General features: G+C 39.4%; 1 protein-coding gene across 2 annotated transcripts in view; it reads right to left on the reverse strand.

Moving 5' to 3' along the window:
• Positions 1-336: 336 nt before the first annotated feature.
• Positions 337-20,813, reverse strand: part of LOC121062939 (complement C4-like) — a 58,438-nt gene continuing 37,961 nt past the window's right edge. For both annotated transcript variants that reach the window (XM_040543254.1, XM_040543253.1), the window contains 18 exons: positions 20,344-20,547; positions 18,790-18,865; positions 18,270-18,426; positions 16,678-16,776; positions 16,208-16,376; positions 15,077-15,243; positions 14,490-14,648; positions 13,739-13,798; positions 13,167-13,260; positions 12,313-12,481; positions 10,447-10,534; positions 9,766-9,840; positions 7,859-7,967; positions 6,765-6,854; positions 6,303-6,395; positions 5,466-5,549; positions 2,097-2,229; positions 337-1,110 (listed from right to left, as the gene is read on the reverse strand). In XM_040543254.1, coding sequence (XP_040399188.1) covers positions 972-1,110; positions 2,097-2,229; positions 5,466-5,549; positions 6,303-6,395; positions 6,765-6,854; positions 7,859-7,967; positions 9,766-9,840; positions 10,447-10,534; positions 12,313-12,481; positions 13,167-13,260; positions 13,739-13,798; positions 14,490-14,648; positions 15,077-15,243; positions 16,208-16,376; positions 16,678-16,776; positions 18,270-18,426; positions 18,790-18,865; positions 20,344-20,547 — 2,165 coding nt within the window. In that variant the 3' untranslated portion in view covers positions 337-971. The remainder of the gene's footprint in view (positions 1,111-2,096; positions 2,230-5,465; positions 5,550-6,302; positions 6,396-6,764; positions 6,855-7,858; positions 7,968-9,765; positions 9,841-10,446; positions 10,535-12,312; positions 12,482-13,166; positions 13,261-13,738; positions 13,799-14,489; positions 14,649-15,076; positions 15,244-16,207; positions 16,377-16,677; positions 16,777-18,269; positions 18,427-18,789; positions 18,866-20,343; positions 20,548-20,813) is intronic.

Below are 20,813 nucleotides of genomic sequence, written 5' to 3' on the forward strand. Positions count from 1 at the left end.
TTTGGGTGTTATTTTTCATTCTCAATTTAGTTTGTCTTTTGTGGAAGCCTTTATAACAATGGCAGGTGAATTCCCCTGCCTCTCCCAGGCAACTGTTTCATCTCCACTACAGAGCTGCTTGCATAGCCACAGAAGCAGCAGTGTGTTACAGAAATGCACCCACAGATTGCATCATTACTTTAAAGCCGTGCAAATTAATTAAACTGTAGAAAGGAAAAGCTTGGAAGACATGTGACTACAGAGTGCAATTAGAAAATAACTCTGTGCCCTTGGTGAGCTACTAACTAGCCCGTGCAGGACTCCAGGGTCAGGCACAGGGCACATCCAGCCCAGTCATCCGTCCCTGATGCTGAGCCAGTTCCTGCTTCAGAAGTGTGTATGAGAATCCTGCTGTGGGTACAAGTGGAGTCATTTGTTCACCCACATGAGGTCCTACAATTAATATCAGAAATGAACTGAAGTGCTGAAGTGTGAGTGCTATCTTTCAGCAGCATTGGATCACAGGCTGTACTTGCTAAGCCCATGAATGCAGTTTTCTTCCTGACCCATGCAAATTTCTTGGCCTCTTTATCATCCAGTGACAATGTTTAGGGAAATTAATCATCTCTGCAAGCACAGTGTTTTGCTTAAAAAAAAAAAAATTAAAAAAAAAGTCATTTAATCCCCTGCAGGATAATTGCCCTATTGAGTAATTGGTCAGGAAGACAGAAATTCCTTTTCCCTCTTCACCTGTGTCTGCGACAATAAACACAACAACTAGTAGAGTAACTGCAATTTTTGTCATATTAGCCCTGCACATACATCCACAGGAAGAAGTCCCTCTCAACAAGTATTGGAGAAAAACAGCTAGCAACAGAAGCAGCTCTGCCATGTCTCAGGTGCCTCTTCAATGTACAGGATTTGCAAGAAAAAAATTAGGAAGGAGCTGAGTTGCAGTAACACGGGTGGGATGTGAGGAGCGGAGCAGTCTTTCAGAAGAGGCAGAGGTTGTCATGCTTGCTCATGAAGTCCCGCAGGTGAGCACAGGCTTGCCGGTGCAGGGTGGTGCGGCACTCGCTGTCATCTGGAATTTTCTCTACCCAGGCTTGTGAATCAAGGAAGTACTGCATCCTGAGTGCAAGAGGGAGAGGTAAAGGAGGTGAGTTATCACTGCTGACATGGAGCAACTGGAAAGCATAAACCCTGTGAGGCTGCCTCCCTCTACCGAGGCACCTCTGAGGTCAGGAGGAGCCATGGTAGCCATGAAGCTTGCCTGAAACCTTCTTCCATCAGCAGGTTAACTGAGCTTTGACTAGAGTTTAGGAAGAGTCACTGCCAAGGTGGGACAAACCTGGGTGTACTTGTGTTTTGTGTGACAACAGTAAAAGTTGGGCTGAGTTTCTATTATAGTTTTGTGGAATGGCGCAAAAAAACAAAAACAACAAAAAAAAGTGAACACCAATGAGACACAGTAAAGGGACATTTAGTTTCAACAGAGTATATCTTAATGTTGCCTAATTTCTGTGGTGAGAAACTACATGGCTTCTCACCTCTGCTGGGAGTCTTCAGTCTTTAGTAGGTATCTGTTGAAGCAGTCCCCCTAACTTAAGCACTCATACTGGTGTTATTCAGAATTGAGAAGGGACCTTTTAAGATTTCAGGAAGTGGCACTTACGATTTGATTGGTTATGGTCTCCTTCCTTGAAGTTTCCAAGGCACTATCTTTCTCCACTTTTGTGCAGGGAAATCAAACATTTAAGATGTTTTCCTCACTGAATACTTAATAGAGGCAGACTAAATTCCTCCTCAGATAAATTCCCTTTTTCTTCATTCAAGTGTGAAAATGAGAAAGAAGGATAATGAGCTGCACGCATGACGTAACAAACTTTGAGGGCTCCTTTTAGACATAGTCTCTAGATTTGGGTGGCTCAGCTGTTCCTCGCAGCTGCCCTTTTGACTATGGAGTGGTACACTGCATTTTAACAAAGGCAGCAGAGTCAGTCCCTGAGAAATCTGTCCCTTCTTTTGCTTTCTGGAGGCATTCTGATAGTTTGAGTACCATTTTGATTCATGATCCAAGATAGCAGTCTCTTGTGGCTCAGGAACTATGCACTTACTTGTCGTTGCAATCAACAGTTTGCCCATCTTTCCCCATGAGAAGGTACCGTTTGCCAGGTACCATGTTTAGTTTGCAAGTGGAGCGTTTTAGGAACTGTCGATGGGCACCCACTTGGACGCTTTCATCAGCAGCTGTGACATGAGAAGAGAAAAATCCATAAAATTTCATGATAAAGAGCAGAACCATAGCCCACAGGACACAAACCTTTGTGGTTATTTACTCCACTGCTAAGCCAAGATTATATCTCATTTGGGAGTAAATGGCCATGCTGTAGTAGGACGTACTAACATTACCCAGCTAAAAGCAAGTCATTTTTTTCTTTGCTGGATGCCTTAAACTACTTAATAGTTATTGAAGCAGCTTTTGCTACAGAGATCTTTCAAATCTTATTGGGTTTCTTTAAATCTTAGAGATTCAAAAAAAAGAGTCAAAGGAAAAAAGAAAACATACTATATTATATTTCAGATTGCTCAGGTTTATAGTGGTCTTAAAAGCTAGCAAACTAAATTCAAGTGTCTTGTGGCTCAACAGTGCAGCAGGTAGTTTTAAAAACTCACACTACTTAGTGTGCTTGAACTGAATTTCACTGTTTTACCCCCCTATGTTGTTCCTCCTGAAGCTGTTATATAGGACATATGCTTAGTGATCTCCACATTAAAATGGCTTAAAAGATTGTGGTCTGGATTCTGGCTCAGATGATTATTCATTCAAGAGCTGCACTGCCCATTCGTGCACTGACATGAGAACTGGAAAGATACTTCTTCAGCAAGCTAACACAGGTCATGAGGATACTGCGTTTTTTGGCTAGAACACAGTTTACACAGTTTTTTTTTTGAAAAAAAAAAAGCAAAAAGCAAAAAAAAGCAGATAATATCAGTATGTTAATTTCTCACATTCTTTCTAACTATAATACAAAGCATCATGCACAGTGGTGGTGACCAATCCGAAGACAAACCAAATTAGATTGCAGGTAAAACATCACAGTGTATCAGCTAACAGAAACTTGTGCAGCCTCCTCTATCTGAAATACTGTATTACAGGTATGAAAAGTTTAGTATTCAAAATGAAATCCTAGGAATAGGATAAAAACCTGAAGAATAAAAAAATTTTTAACACTAATAAGATTTCAGAGAATTTGACATAGAACGTTAAAGTGTCAAACCTCGCACTAAGAACCTTATCAATTTCCTAGTTAAAACTTGCATTAATTTTACATATGGTACTTATAGGCCAGAGAAAAGTCAGTTTTCAGTACTGTATGCTGTTTTACATTTGCATATATCTGAAGAATAATTCAGTACTGTAGATTTTCTCATATAATGACTTTCTGTTGTTCCTGTGCTACATGGTGTACTGAATTTTCATTTTGTTCAAAGAATATAAAGGGATGAAGAAATGGATCAGAAATACTTCAGAAAATTACAGTGTTTTGCCTCAGGTTCATTGTGTTTAAATTACCATGGTACTTCTCACTTCGTATGCTTCACAAGTGTCCTGACAGAGTTCAGTCTCTGGGGATCGTAGGCCTTTGAGCAGTTACTTTAACAGTTATGTAACTTGCAATTTTCAATCTCCAATTTAAAAACAAACAAACAAAAAACCTTGCAAGCAGAATGTATGGAAAAATTACTTCAAGCTTTAGAAAGCATAATGGTAAGTAAAAAAATGGGAAGAAAAAAAAAAAAGATTCTGTGCTATTTTGTATTTGCCATACTGTTCCCATAAAGGATTCATAGGAAAGCATAAACATTAGAAATCCAAAACACATGCAGTTATTTTAATAATCAAAATAATCCAGGGCGTGCACATTCTCTTTTGCTGACTCCAAAACACAAATAAATTTTTCCATCTCTCTTCTGAACCAACTTTTATCTGCAAGGATTCTTGCTGAAATAATGCCTGGAGTCCAGAAAATGAGAATTCATTCTGCTAATTCTCATCTGCCCTTGATGATGGCAACAGTGACAAGCCTCACTCAAAACAGCCACAGAAAATACAGAAGATAACAATTCTAGTTCAGTGATTTGCTGATTTGAATGCAACATCTTGCTTTTTCTTCATATCATGGCTTAATGTCACTTCCCAGTCTTTCCCAACCCTGCTGAAAGTCTTCATAACCAGCTGATGCTCATAAGCTGCCTCCTACCACACAAACCAAGGAGTATTTTAAAGAAGGAAGTGGAAAGGTGAGAAGTCACCTCTTCTGTTCAAATTGAGATTCAAAGAAAATCCCCTTTAAGTGCCAAGAAGCAAAATCTTTCCAGCGCTTGCCCATGAGTTGCAAGAACAAATGCAATGAGGGCCAGAACTCTAAATGCTTTAGAGTCTGTAGGTATTCTAGGGGGATTAATGAAATTTTCCATCATGGTATTGTAAATTCCCAAAGCCAGTGTTTTGATCCCTAAATTATATTGTGATTTCCCTGCATATGGAAAACCCTGGGCATCACCAACGCTGTCTCTGGACACATGAAGTACGGATCTGATTTTCTGATAGTATCTGGATGTGGTGCACACATCACATTGTGTGCTGTAAAGTACTGGGTGATACCACCAACCCTCTGGGCAAAGATCAAGGGAGTGAGATAATAATTCTGTTCAAGGCACTGAAGATTTTGAAACCTTTAAAGTTGTTCTTTAAAGACAGTCTCTGTCTGCCAAACTCAAAACTAACAACTACATGATGGCTTGGTGGATGAAGTCTGAGAAATCATCTGACAGCCTTCTCAGAAACAGTTTTGAAGAATATCAGCGTTCACTGATGCTGATAGAGAGAAAGGCTGCTTCTTTTGTTATCTCAATTATTAAATCAATGTCTTGGAAGTTTTCCTGTGTTCATTGATTTCAAGTCATCCAATACTGGCAAGTCACTGTGGACAAGTCTTAGCATGTTCTGCAAGGGTTGCAGTGCTTAGTGATCAACTGAGTAACAAACTGAGTACTTCATGCCTTCATCCCATATCAAAACAGAAGCTACTGGATACATCTACAGTAGAAAAAATGTGGATCAACAGTCTACAGAATGAAATAGTTGATACAGAGGACCTAATATCCACACATTTCTTGGAGAGTTTACTTTAGACTAGCTCCAATTTGGAGCCAGGGACTGAATGCAGCTGTAATGTATCTTCTGGAATAGTTTCATTTGAAGGGAGTGAAGGCCATGTGCTCTGGGATTGCTACAAAATGTGAACCAAAGCAACCTTGGAGTCTTTCAAGAAATCAGTCCACTTTCAGGCTTAATGTATAAATATATTTAATTGTACTTCTGGCAGCAAGAGAAGGCACCTGTATGGCTACTGCTGGCTCGCATTTCATCAACATTTTCCTACAAGTGAACTAAAGGAGCCAAACATTTAAATACTTACTGACTTTAAGGATTCTCTGGATTTTGACCTCATAGTAATCAAAAACATTCTTCTGTGTACTGTTGAGGAGCTCCACCTCATACACTGAAACAGACAACAACTTTGTGGGTCTGGGTAGAAACATAAAGTTACATACAGAACTGAAAAATAGGTATGCTTTCACCAGATGTCAGTGTATCATCCATTCACAAATCATAAGATCATAAAAGACAACAAGATAATTATGCTGTGTACCTAATATGCTTTTAGAAAGAAAGCTACAAATCATCAACCTCTAGATTTGTATTCCCTTTGCCTATATACTTTTTAGAATAAGATCATTTGTGATTCAGTTCTCGCTTTTTTTTCCATCCTTCTGATCATATCTAAATCACCAAAGCTGTTGAAAGTTTTCCTCCAGGAGCGTTTCCAACTTTCTACTCAAAGAAGAGTCCAGAAAGGCAAATTAACCAGAGAAAATATTCACCTAACTCGATAACACCTAGCTGAAGGAGCTGCTAAACTATGGAATGTTGTCTGTAAAAACTACTCTCTATCTCCATCCTGTAACATTACAGATCATGGGGTTGATGATACCCACACCACCGGTCTTTCCTAAACCCTGCAATGCAATGTAATCCACTCTTCCTTCTTCAACGTACCACTACAGCTATTAGAGGTCTTTACTTTTCCTCTTCACACCTGGATGGCTTTACTTCATCTTCTCAGCCCCCAGGCCAGATGCAGAAACTCTATTCATTTCAGGAAAGGTCTAGGCATATAAGGCTTCAAAATTATTCATATTTTTTGAAATTAATTGTTTTTAAAACACATCAACAATTGTCTTTCATGCCTTACCATAATCTGCAATAGGTTGGTAGCACACAAAATTAAAACGTGTGTTTTCTGTTACAGTTTTACTGAAAGTTGATTTTTGTCTTGGGCAGGGACCTAGAATGAAGAAAATAAATGATGTATCTGTTTCTGCAGGTATGGATATTTAGATAGATATAGCATACACTTACTCATCCATTCAACATTATAAGAGAGAACAAAATAAAACAGCAGAATGACTTTGTTAGAAGTGCGGCTGTTTTTTTTTTTTTAATGTACATATACATATGTTTATATATATCACATGAAGCTATCAAAACAATCATGGATATCTTCAAAACAAAAGTTTTCAGTTTGGTACCAAGTATACTAGAGGACACTTTGTGTCCTGTGTTATGCATTAAGCTAAATGTAATGGTCCTTTCTGGGCATAACAATTCTCATATTAAAGTTTCTTTTAAATTGGCATGTTTAGTCATTCCTTACCTTCTGCACACTGGCAAGCATCGGCATGACACACCTTGGAAAGCATGGCGCTGTGCTGGGGAGCACTGTAGAAGACACTGCACCTTCTGTCTGTGGAAAAGAAATAAAATGGATTGGCTTACAGATCTCATGTGGAAGAGCCTAAGCAGTAGAAAGAACATTTGCAGCCCAGCTTTTCCCTGGTCCAGACAAGTCAGAGCGCTAAAGGGTGAGATGTACCTTGTACCACAAAGACCTGTAGCCTAAACACCTACAGTAGAGGTATCACCTTGACTTTCAGCTGGACAAGAACCTGGGTTGCTTTTTTCTGTTTTTGTTCTTGTTGCTTTTTGTATTGTTGTTTTTTTAAGTTGTGCTCTTCCCCCCCCCCCCCCCCCCCCCCCCCCTTTCTTTTTCTTCTCTCTGAAAAACATCCATCTTAAAAAATCATCTTTTGGCAATAGTGCAGCAATAAGCACTACACTGTATCAGAGGAAGGAGATTAGATCACAAGTTTTACACCAGTTAGTGGCTTAAACCTAGTATCCATAGCCAACAGATCAAAAAGTCAGCATGAACAAAACTTTAAGTAAACTATCAGGAATTCCTCAGCTTCAGGCAAAGCAGAGGTTTGACCTAATTTTCAAATATTGTTTTAATGATTCTGGCAAATGAGGATGATTTGCATTTAATTTTCTTTGAATGGAGAATGAGACTGGTTCCCCAGCAGGCACAGTACATAAGGCAAACCTCTGAGGCTGCCTATCTTACATGCATAGAAAGCTTGAGCGAAAAGATAACTTGAATGTAACATACTTAATAACACCAAGAGAAACAAGATGTCACGAAACCTTATTTAAAAATCTATGAGTGTAGAAGTTTCTATTTCCAACCCATTTGCAATAACAGACCCTTCCTTAAAAGATCTCAATTTAGATAATCTTCAGCTGTGGTACTAATAATTCCAGACAGGTTATTTTAACTCTCAGCAAAGTCAGAAGGTTTCACATTCTTAAAACACTAAAAGGCATTAAAAATACTTTTCAATAGACTGGAGTTTGCTCTTGAGAGTATCTCTTTCTGATCAGTTACGTATCATTTTTCTTTGCCCTTACCAGGATTGTAAAAATCATAAAGGATTGCATTTGCTGGCTGAACCAAGCCCATCGGATTAATTTGCTTTGCCCCAAATGATATACAGTCTGGGTCTGGTCCAGTTGTGAGCTGAAGAAAAAAAAAATAGTTGTGATGAGTAAACTATCCACTGTCAGTTCCTTATTCATTTATTTATGCCTATACTAGCCACTGAATGCTTGTTTCTGATGGCACCGGTGAGTTAATCCTGATAGCTCTGCCTTCAATTTGAAGAAGCCATTTTTTTCCGTGATTTTATTGGGAGATTTTGTGAATCATAAAATCATGGAATATCCTGAGTTGGAAGGAACCCACCAGGACCATTGAATCCAACACAGGACTACCTAAAAAGTAAACATATGTGTAAGAACATTGTCCAAATGCTTCTTGAACCTGTCAGGCTCATTTCCATGACCACTGTCCTGAGGAGCCTGTCCCAGTGCCCGGCCACCCTCTGGGTGAAGAAACTTTTCCTAACACCCAGCCTGACCCTCCCCTGTCCTAGCTCCATGCCGTTCCCTCAGGTCCTGTCGCTGTCCCCAGAGAGCAGAGCTCAGCACCTGCCCCTCCGCTCCCCTCGTGAGGGAGCTGCAGGCCGCCATGAGGCCTCCCCTCAGCCTGCTCTGCTCTGGGCTGAACAAACCAAGGGGCCTCAGCCACTCCTCATGCATCTCGCCCTCCAGATCCTTCACCATCTTTGCAGCCCTCCTTTGGGCACTCTCCAATAGTTTCACATTCTTTTTGTACTGTGGCACCCAGAGCTGCAGACAGTGCTGGAGGTGAGGCCGCACAGCGCAGAGCAGAGCAGGACAATTCCTTCCCTTGCCGCTGGCAGTGCTGGGCCTGATGCACCCCAGGGTACGGTTGGCCCTCCTGGCTGCCAGGGCACGCTGCTGGCTCGTGTTCAGCTTGCTGTGACCAGAACCCCCAGATCCTTTTCCTTGGGACTGCTCTCCAGCCTCTCGCCCTGCAATCTGTATGTATATTCTGGAACTGTGGATGAGCTAAGCTTAGTAAAGAGAGTTATGTGAGATATGCACAGCAAAAGTCTTCCCTCTCTAAAAGTGTCTGATCCTGATTCACATCATCCATAATTTGAAGTTTACTTTTCAGCTTTTACCTAAAGCCACCTTGCACAGGCATGGGCATAACAAATGTTCACAGCCTATCCTGTACTGATGTCTGTTTTGTGCCAGTATGTACCCTTTCCTTAGTAAAATGCTAAGGTCATAGACAACCTTCGATCTATGATAAATATACAGCTTCTCTAGAGCAATCATAGCAGCAACAACACATAAAATTACTCATTTGTTTGTTGTCTTATATTTAAATAAATAATTGTTCTGTGTGTGCTTTCTACAGGGATCTCCCTGCTTTGGCTGTGGATGTGAAGTAACTCCAGTGGCTATAGAATCATAGAATCATACAATAACCTGAATTGGAAGGTACCCACAAGGATGGTTGAGTGTAGGATGGAGTCATAATCCAAAACATAGGGCAGTATACACAGAAACTAGGGAGTTTGATGATTACATCTGTTTGTTACTGAATGGCTCTTGATCCAGAAATATTGAACTTCACATGCCAGTCAAATTTGCAGGACCACCAAATAACACTTTGTTAATTTTGGATGAAAGGCAACTCTTCTGGCTAGAGAGGAGTTCTCATTTTGGGGACTGAAGCCCAAACCTGAAACAGACTATATCTTCTATTACATAGAAATGGAGAGGATGAAGGTGCATCTTTCCCTTTCCTACTCTCTCTGAACTGAACTGTTGAATAATAATGTATGGAAAAAGTCACAGGAAGGTAATGCAGTATGAAAAACAATGATGGTAAGGTTTAAAAAAAAAAAAAGAAAAAAAGCAAAACCATTGGGCTTGCTTACCTCACCAAAGTAGAGCAAAACCTTTCCTTCCTTGTACTCAAAGTGCTGAATGTATTTGTCTGAAGATGTTACCAACTGCAGGAAAACAACAAAGAAACAACGTCAGAACAAAAACCTAACAGAACAGTAGCACCATTGCTATCATCCTCTGTATTCTGTTTTGCTTTGTTCAAGTGTTTGTTTATTCCGCCTTCTTTCTTCCACCCTAAAGGAAACAGTGCCTGAAAGCAGAAACCTGGGCAAACCTCCATCAAACCAGCAGGTCCCAGAAACAAACAAACAAACAAAAACCACCCCTAGCTGCCTTCACAGAGAGATATGCTCCGTTTCCCTGCTTCTTAAAGACGTTTTTACCATCCCTCCTGTAAGCACAGGACACACCATCCTGGTGTGCTGTATGAGATCATTGCCAGTGGGGATAGCAGTATGTGTAAAGACAGGAAAATATTTAAACGCCCTCCAAAGCCATGCCCTAATTTCTACTCCACAGAAATAAAGGCTGAACTCTGCTCATCACCAGCTTTTCATTTCTTGCATATATTCAGTGAATATTTTTCCAAAACAAGAATATCCCAAATCTGTTTTACTCTCATTATTCTGTGGACTTTGGAAAAATTTATGAAGACAAAATTTGTATAGAAAAGGCTATAAAGGCTTGCACAAAAAAAGTGTGTTTCTCACCTGTTCAAGTTCCTTTGTGTCAGGCTCCAAGCCACTCAGCAGAGAGAGATCGACCAGGGACATCTTTGGTGGATTGGAACCTGTGGACCTTTATAAGGGAGACCAGCAGCAGTGAACATCTGCACAGAACGGCCAGCTTTGTTTGGAAAGTTTAGTTCTTCAGGTTTGCTAAGTGTGAGACAAAAACCCACTTAAGTGGATTTTTATTTTTGCCTCATTAAGAGTCATGAGGAAAAATTACTCACCTAAACTAGTCAAATGGTCATACAAAATACAGATGTCTCACCTGAGCTTGTCATCTAGTCATCTAGGCTTTTTTTTTTTTTTTATATATATATATAGCTGATAGACAGAAACAATCACCTTCAAAGTACTGTTCATCCCACCATAAAAATATGGTTGAAGACAGGGAAGGTAAACAGCACTTGTAAAGTTTTTGTTCTTCATTATCTAAAGAGAGGAGCTAGGAAAGTGGCTTGTTAAAGTTAAATTTATTATTATAAGTTAAATTTATACTGCCCTTACTGTTCAAGGTCAAAATCTTCTTTTAAACTTTGCCCTAGCACTCAGTATCATCTTGCTGAACCATGGATTTGATAGCTGATAGATGTTTCATAATGACTAATGGGGAAAATAATGTTTCAACCAGCAGACGATTCACTGAATGCATGGTTAACCAAGAAGAGAGAAGCTTGGGAATTGGAGTAATTCCAGTCCTGCCCTGTCTGGGGAAGTTCTTGTCACTGTCTGGGAAGAGGGATGAAAAACACTGCTTCTGAGGCTCTGCCAAAAGTCAATGGAAAAGCTAAATTCTCCTTGTGAGCAAAACGTTCTTCCACCACTCTGCTCCTTTCTAGAAAGGGAACTCAGGGCAGATACCACTTTGGGCTTTTGCAACCCCTGCCAAACTGTGAGAGGGAGCTCGTTCCAGTGTTACTCTGCACTGGAGAATTTCTTTCCAACAGCTCTGCCCTTACCTTCTCTTGACTTCCACAACAACAGGATACCACTTCTGCCTTCTCTCCTCCCCCACATAGTAGTAGATATCTTTTCTTTTTTATGAAGCAAGAGTGCAACCATGAAGGAAATAATAACCTCTCAAATATAATAAATAGTTATATTTATATTTATCAATATATATATTTATTATATAATTATTATTTATAATATATAATAATAATAATCTCTCCAAAATAATAATCTCTCCAAAAAAACAATGAAACTCTGTAAATGTGTTATTACTGTTTTCCAATTTTATCCACTTTATTAATCACAGAATGGTTGAGGTTGGAAGGGACCGCTAGAAGTCATCTGGTCTGACCCCCTTGCTCAAGCAGGGACATCTATAGCAAGTTGCCCAGGACCATATCCATATGACTTTTGAAGACCTCCAAGAAAGGAGACTCCACAACCTCTCTGGAAAACCTATTCCAGTGCTTTATCACCTACACAGTAGAGAAATACTTCTTGAAGTTTAGATGGAAACTCTTGCATTCCATTTTGTGCCCATTGCCTCTTGACCTGTCACTGGGCACCACTGAAAAGAGCCTGGCTCTGTTCTCATAATAAATGGCTTCTTTCAAATGATTAGGTAGCCAGGCAATTCAGAGTCTCCCCAAAGAGACAGACATCATCAGTGAGATGATGATGGGGCATGACCTGCAATAAGTGTTTGAGATCTACATAAACTATCTAAACCTACATTGTACGGAAACTGGAATTGAGGATGCAGATTCACCATGCATGTGTACCTGCAGAAGGTTGCCAGGTGGGATGCTGAGCTCACGGATATGAAGAGGGCAACCAAGAAGAACTGCAAACAAAAATGAATGTATCTCCTAATGAAGGGCTGATTTCCAGACCTACCTGACACAGACTTTGTATTGCAGAGATTCTGCTTTACTAGGAGAGACCACATCCCTTTTCGTTCTGCTGCGGATATCAAACCAGTCTATTTTAGACAGGGGCTCAGATGTACCGTCGTCTGCAGCAGGAGAGTCTTCATAATCATAGTTTTCCTCAGAGTATACAGAATCTGGAGGTGATAAACACAATCAGCCATGCATATATTTGACTGAGGAACTGCTAATTTGATTCCTTTTTGTATAATGATAAATTTCAGTCATGCAATCTCCATGGGCTTTATAAAAGTTTGTGGTACACATCTCACTATTTCTAATTGGTTCAAAGTTAAAATTTGAGGGATAATTATAGTAAGAACAAGCAGATCTAGCTAAGAATGGAGTTTGGGCCATGCATTAATATATAAACTACAATCCCTGCTTCAAAAAGTTACCTGTTCAAACAGAAAAAAATAAAAATAAAATGCAGACATAGGCAGAGGGGATGATTCTACACTTCAGGGGAAGGAAAATATAGCCTTGCTCATATGAAAATACCTAAAACAGATCTGTCCCAAAGAATATTTTAAGGCCACTTGGTAGGTCTCTATTAGCCAGGGAACTAAGCTGAACTTTCCCTGCATGGCAGCCAGGAACACCATGATGGGAGTTTATCCCCACTCTCCTCCCAGTAACAGAAGAGTTACTGATAGTACCAATATATCTATTTAGGTACCCTCTGCACCCACAGTCACTTAGAGAGCTATTAAACTATTTAAATTTATTTCCACTCTCTGAGTCTGTAAAACCATTGATTATTTTTAGCAGTTGACCAAACACATCACCTTTGATACTCAGCCACATCCCCTTTTCACTCACCGGCGTACTTAACCTTCCCTTCCATTTCCACCGTCAAAATCAGGTCGTTGCATATGTTGTTTTTCAGCTCAGATGACCAGTACATTTTCAATATCTAAGACAAAAGCACAACCATCAAACCCATAAAAATATCCTTTAAATGACAAGGGATTTACTCATCCAGGGCTTCAGCAAATGTTGATGGGACATGGGAGTGTGGAGGGAAACACCAGAGTCTCAGAGGCACAGACTAGTCACAGACAACTGCCATGGATATAAGCAGGAGAGTTCCATATGCAAACCCCAAATGGCCAGGGACCTTTGACACAACTCTCCATCCACACCAAAAAATGTTCTTTGAAACTCCAGCCACCTCTATCTGTGGTATTTTCTAATTAACTTTTCATGGATTTAATGGTGTTAAAAATAGGCAACAGTGAATGTTTATCAGTGCAGATCGTAGGCCGTGAATTTTAGAAGTTTGGTGGTAGGAGCAGAAAGGATGAAGCCGTGGGAAGTAAATTTTCACTTGGTTTTCAAAACAGGAATGAAAGAAGTCCAGCTGGACTTTTAACTTCTGATTTATGGCTTACACTCATTGTCCCATTTCCTCTGCCTTGTACAGACACTTCAAGTTTTCTCCCAAGATCAAACTGCAAGCAAAAGTGAAAAGTAGAGATTTAGTGTGTGCTCAGCATCTGATCTATTACTTTCCTGATATCTTAACAGTCTTCTATGGCTTTTCCCCTCACAATTGAGATATGGGAAATTTATTGCTATAGAAGGGGGTGTGAGACCCCAAGTCTAATGGGATTCTTAATGTGCTGGGCTGGAGCATCTTATTCTGCTATTCTGAGGCCCAGGAGAAAAATTTTTCCTTACTTCACTCTCCCTTCTATACCCAGGATTTGACATTTCCACAGGTCCCAACACACTGAATAGCAGAATATTCCCCTGCTCCCTTCTTCTTCACTCCTTATCAAGACTTCGAATGGGATCCTGGCTCCTCTCTACTGCTGGGGAATGTTCACATCACCAAAGTTCTTGAAGGGGCAGGGCAGGGCCTCTAAAGTTTTCTGTTAAGCAGTTGTTGATTTCTGGTTCTTCACCTTCTTTTTTTTTTTTTCTTTTTTCTTTATTTTTCTTTATTTTTTCCTTTTTTTTTTCTTTTTTATTTTTTATTTTTTATTTGAAAAGATTATTTGGTTGTTTTACAGATTAAATTATTGAAAACCACCATGACCCATCTATCATGATTGCTTAACATGAGGAAACCTAGAAAACCTATGCCAGTGTTTCTCCTGTTTCTGGAAAAAAATATTGGAACAATGATTGGTTGTATACCTCTAGCTCCTTCTGAATTCCTTCATCACTATCAGTCAAAATAATAGTGTAGTCTTTTTGCCTTCCAGGTGTTCCCAGTTTTACAGTCAGATTGGTGGAACCAGTATCCTGTGTCTGAATGCTGTATGCTGACATTGCTTCCAGGGCCACCACTGTGTCCTAGGTGAGACAGAAATAAAAATAAAACTAAAAATTATACCAGGTTATTTCAACAGTACATAAGGTTGATTAGTTACCTGAAGCTATTCTTCAGTTCTAGCCTTTTTGCTGATTTGAAGTTCTCCTGTATCTGTCTGTTCCCATCTGCACAGACTATTTTTTTCATTACCCATCTTCTTCTTTTGTTGTTAAAATCCCCAAAACACTGCAGGTCTGATCCTTGACTATTACAAATCTTCATAAAGGCAAAGAATCTTTGCCAGCTCATAACACTGTCTATTAAGGGACCAAAATCTTTCATAAACCAAAGTTTGCAGAAGTTTAGGATTAATTGTTATGATGCTTTCAAACCTAAATAATAAAGTCATCACGGATCTACTATTTTCTTCCCACACCCCAAAACGCCATGCGGGCTGATGGTGAAGCACCTGTGTAGAGCAGTATCCTCCACCATAGTTCCTCCTTTCTGTCAGCCACGTAGCAATAGGCGTTGCATATTCCAGGTCTCTCAGGAGCAATGCTTGAAGCAATGCGTAGGCAGTGGTTTCCACCGAGACTGCATTGTTGCCATTTCCCCAGTAGCGCTGCTGCTTTTCTGCAAGAATAACTCAGTCTTGAATCCCCTTGGTAAAGGTCTACACAATAGATATTGCATGTCATAGCACTGAGGAACCACAAAACACAGTTGCTGTCATGAGAGTAACGAATTAATAGGGAAGCAGGAATAATGGAAAGGAAAAACATGCCATTTTCAGTTTTGGCTTATGTAATCATCACAGTCTAATGACCCCATTGTACAGTGATGTCCGTGTGATGGAGTGGTAGCACTGTGTCCAGTGGTAACCCCGAGATAAAAGTATTAATTATCCCTGTAACTCCCTACATTTAAGCTATGTCTATTAAACCGTAGTTTATTTATCATAAATTGAGAAACTAATAGCTTGGCAGTGCAGCCATACAACCAACTGACTCAGCATTGATCCCAGCCATAAAATGAAGGGGAAGAGGTGATGTCCATGCGGAGCTGAAACAAAGCACTCAGAACTCAAGGAGAGCTCTGAAGATGGGAAAGGCATCTTCCATCTTCCTCACAAATTCTAGACTTTTCCCGTATGTAGCTGCTCATTCCCACAACCCACCAAAAGTTTCTGCTTTTCCAGCTGGCTTGGACTTATTTTTTGTGTGGTGGGTAGGGGGAGGGGGGGAGGACAGGGTCAGAGAGAAAGATGCGCTATAGAGGTGTAGAAACTTTGTAAGCAGCAAGGGAAGCAGAAAAGATGAGTTTCTATTTACTATGGTTTTGTTCCATCTCCAGTAACAGATAAGATCACAAACAAAATATACAATGTTGTTATTTTGTAGTGATATCAATTACACAAATTACATATATGATTATGTAATTAAAATGCTTAAGTGTATTGCACATATACATACACATTTTTATAAAATTAAATATCCTTCACTTACTTGATTTTGCTTTATTATTATACCAGAGTGTTCAAAGCACTTTAATTATGAGGAGCGCTTCTAGTTGAATTTTTAAGAATAGTTACTAGTACCTGGATTAAAAACAGAACAGCTCCTTAACTTTTCTTTCACCGACTGGGCTTCACTGCCATCAGACTGAACAAGCGTCAGAGCGTAAGCAGTGATGGCTGTAGAATAGCAGTTAGTATTCCTTGGAAGTTGAGTTTTCATGTAAGCCACAGCTCTTCTAACAGCTTGTACCTGTGAAAACAATATGATCCATCTGAAAAGCTCATCGAGACCTACTAACTGTTAGTGAGTACTAGTGCAGTCATTTTTAACACATTTTTAATATTTTTTGCTTTGTGATTAAAGCCATCAGTGATGGAGTGTGTAGCTCAAAACACCTTGCTGTACATTAGGCAACTGCACCTTTTCCTATCCACAGATGTATTAAACAGACTATTATTACCTTGCCATCCACAGTACTTTAAGACAGTGGGGTGGACATTCTATTGTGAAAATGCCTTCAAGGTTATAGATAAAAAGACAGGTTTCGTACCACATCAGGTGACTCTTTGTAAATCTGTAGAGTATGTTGCAATGCTATAGTTACAAAGGCTGTTAGTGCCAAATTCTCTTCTGCTGTCCCAATGCCACCCTGGAAGATGGAACGTGAAAAGGAAAAGTAAAACATACATGTTCCTGCTTATGATTAAACGTACAAAATTACTTTTCATGAAGATGAGGATCTTGTCAAAACATCTAACCACAAAACACGGTTTCACCCTTCAATTTTGTTCAATAACTTGTCCATCTCATAGCATATCTTCTACTATGGCAATGTAAAAAGATTGGGAACCCACCACATTCTTCATCTGGTAATAAAAAATGTAATTAACTCACTGTCAAAGATTTACAGTTCTTGTTTGAACTGGTCCTGGCTTCAACTGTTTTTGCTTCTCTGCTACTCCCTATAGATTCAAAAGCCCTTTAAAACCCAGAACTATTCCCTTATAAAAGTATTTATTCACCATTAATTTCCCATTCTGCTTTTTGATAAGATAAATACAGTAAACACAGTGCCCCCCCTAACTTTTTTTCCCCTAAAGATGTGCATTTTCATTCCTGCTATTCTTTCTGTTTCTTTTGCTCATGCTCTTCTTTGACAATAGGATCATTATTACCCTTCTGTTTCACTCAGCCCCAAAAGTTTGCTCTTTGGAGAAGAACAGATTGTTTTCTTGGAGAGACTTAAGTCTCTGTACAAAAGTATTATGAGTAGTTCCTGAAGCTAATGTGAAATCGAAGATAAGTATCTTAGCAAAAACAAGGGTTAAAAATCTTTTTGGCCAGTTCCTGAACTGGTTCTTTTTAACGTCATTACATCAGCTGTGGAACTGGCTTTGAGGGTAAGAGCCACACTAGTGATTTTAAATATATAATTAATAAAATTAGGTTGTTTTTTTTTCATTGTAAGGTCAATGCAAAAGTATCTTCATTTTCAATGATTTCTGGAAGGTTCATATTGTATTTATACCCTAGATGCATAGAGAGTAACAATTTAGTTTTTCTAGATACTTATAGGAGATGTGTAGGCCAGCATATACTCTTGGAAATTCTGATTAAATATTAGGATTTTTGCTTTTCATGAGAGTCATTAAATAATGAAACAGGTTACGCAGAGAGGCTGTGGGATCTCCATCTTTGGAGGTGCTCAAGACTGAGCTAGACATGGCCCTGGGCAACCTGATCTAATTAGACCTGTCCTGAGTGGGGTCTGGACTAGATGACCTCTGGAGGTCCCTTCAAATATAAGTTATGATTGTTTGAATCTATAGCTTTTGCCAATAAAAAGCATGATTTTTATCAAGCAAAAAGATTTCAGAGCTAGTTTTCTACATCCTCTAGAGGTACAGGTCAGCTGAAAAATCACCCAAGATGGGATTAAAAGATAAAGGTGGTGACATACTAGCCATGTTTCTCTGATGGATCTATTAACAGATTCATTTTACTTTACAGATTTTGTACTTCTTACATTACAGTGATTTTTTTTTTTTTAATATGTCTTGTTACTCAACATTTCAGAATATTCCTTTTGATCCCTAGCAGCCCTAAAGATGCAACAGAATCTTCTTAATACTAATGACCTACCTGCATAGTCCTGTCCAATACTGGATGATGGTCGTGGAATGAACCATCTACCTGCTGTTGAATAAGCAAGTAGGCAATCGAGTTGTGTATATGATTGTCTTCGACACTAATGTATTCTTTGCACCTTGTGAGTACTTTAACAATGAAAGCAGTTAACCTGCACAAAAGAAAATGTTCTAAACTTGTGCTGACATATGTTTATAGATGAGTATATTAATGGGAAAAGAAACATTCTCAATCTGTACATAGACTCATATTCAATACAATGTGCTTGCAATGATAGTGTGAACACTATGGCAAATGCAAAATAATCTGGGGCTCAGTATAATCCTCTTTCATCAAGGACTAAACACTCACAGAGACTTACATGACTCACTATCCATTGACAAAAGTACATAGGCAACACAACAATCACCAAATTTTGACCACCACCCCCAATAATTATGCATTAAATGATAGTAGTGGTATTTTAGGAAAAAAAAAAAAAAGAACCAAAGCTGATTATGAAAAATACACTTACCATACACTACTGGGGGTTGATTTAAATGCTCCATAGGAACCATCATTCTTCTGAAATTCAAGCAGTCTAGTATAACCTGTAGAAACAAGACACCATATAATTGCTCAGAAGATACACATGTTTCTTGGCTATTTTCATACATCATTTGTATTAACATGGATGTATTCAGCATTGACTAGTGGAGATGTGCATGGAGATGTTCACCGGTACAGCAAAGACAAAATGCTTGTGTCAGCAGACTTTTTACACAGAAAAAAAGGCAAGACTTAGAAGTTACTTTATCTTGGTTGATTTAACAGAGCAATGGGAACTACCTGAAAATTGCGGGTATCTATAGATACAGAGCTACCAAGGCACTTTCTGCATAGTGAATCTTGTGAAGCTTGTTCCGCATTATTGACAATTTGCCAAGCTGTTGACTTTATGGTGCATGGAATCAAAAAACATAGAAAATACCTACCCATGTCAGATGAAGGCTCTAAAATCATGAGTTGTTGCCTCTGTTCTACACAACTCATTTTCTACCCCAGTGATTTTCTTCAATAAGAATCAATAAAAGCATAATCTAAAGACTAAATGTTGCTGTTTATATCATTATATGTATGTTACAACAAATAATCAGTAGCAAGACATCATGTCACTTTGGACAATCTTAGATAAATGGGCAAAGACTTCCATTCAGCAACTATTAGCACGTTTTTTTTTTAATCTCTATTTTTACCTTTCTTCTTCAGTAGGCTTTATGCCATGTGCACACCACTACAATTAGAAAGATCCATGATACCTGAAACAATACTGATAGCATTCAAGCTCTGTGTTAGTGCCTGTGAGCTGAGACATCTCCACTTCCAGATGCTGCGGCCCTGGCTTTGGTGTGCATTTAACATCATCTTTGGACCACGTCTTGCAATGGGCTCTTGAAGAAGCAGCCCTTCAGCTGTCCTCTGTGTTAGGAGACTGCTCCCCTGGCTTTGTCCAAGGAATTGTAGTTATTCTAGCTCATGTAATAAATACCCAAGTGTGGAAGAGAAAGTGTTAATAGTATGATTACCATTGGGAGTTTCCTTAGTGGTACTGCTCTTGCCAAAAACAGACATCTGCAGCAGAGATGCCTATATTTGAGATGGTCATCTTAAGCAGCATCTATGACCCAGGTGAGAAAATAGCATTTTTAGAATATGATTCATCTTGCTCTCTTTTGCACTTCTACATTAGTCTGAAATGATTCATGTTCTGCAACTGCCCATTTATGTCCATTTGATCTGAGAAGAGTTAATGTTGATCAGCTCATATTTTACTTTCTGCTTCTAAATTAGGCAAGAGAGAGGGTGGACTGTGAATGCCAATACTCTGCAATGTCAGGTACAAGCAGACAACCACCTAAATCTTCCTCACTGGTTTTGTTTCTCATGTCTGTCTACAGGTTGTCAGTGGCATTTCTGCTTGACTGCGTTAAGACAATGCTCACTCCTTTTGCAAGCAGCAATGGTTAATGTGCAATGCAAGGAGATAACAAAGCCAATGTCAGTTGGTGTCTGTGTTTTTCCTGTGTACCTTTTTCAATCATCTTGATGGCTTCAACCTTCCGTTCAGGATTAAAGTTCTGCCACTGCTCGCTGGCATCCAAGTACTCAATAGCGTAGACCGTGGGGGCCATCTTCACCATCGTTTGCTCTGCACAACCCGTGGGCACCTTAATAAGTTTCTCAATTCCATTGAGACTAAGACAGTTTTCAACAGAATCACCCATGGGATCTCCTGTTGTAAAAGACATAAGCCATAAGACATTCTATATTTCAAGCTGACTGGTGTAACATGAATAAATGCGATACTAACCACAGAGTGACACTCCAGCACGCCCTGATTACACAGTTGCCTGATACTTCTCATTATTAAACAGTTTGCAGCCACTTATGTCTATAAGGTTGGAGAAGAACAAGGGTGAGCTCCCACGCCCTGGCAAAGCTGGAGGAAGGAGGCTGGGACAATGAAGGAGGATGGAAGAGAAAGAGTCCTGAGGCTGT

The sequence above is a fragment of the Cygnus olor genome, chromosome 1, assembly GCF_009769625.2.
Source record: "Cygnus olor isolate bCygOlo1 chromosome 1, bCygOlo1.pri.v2, whole genome shotgun sequence".
In the NCBI taxonomy this organism is placed as follows: Eukaryota; Metazoa; Chordata; class Aves; order Anseriformes; family Anatidae; genus Cygnus; species Cygnus olor.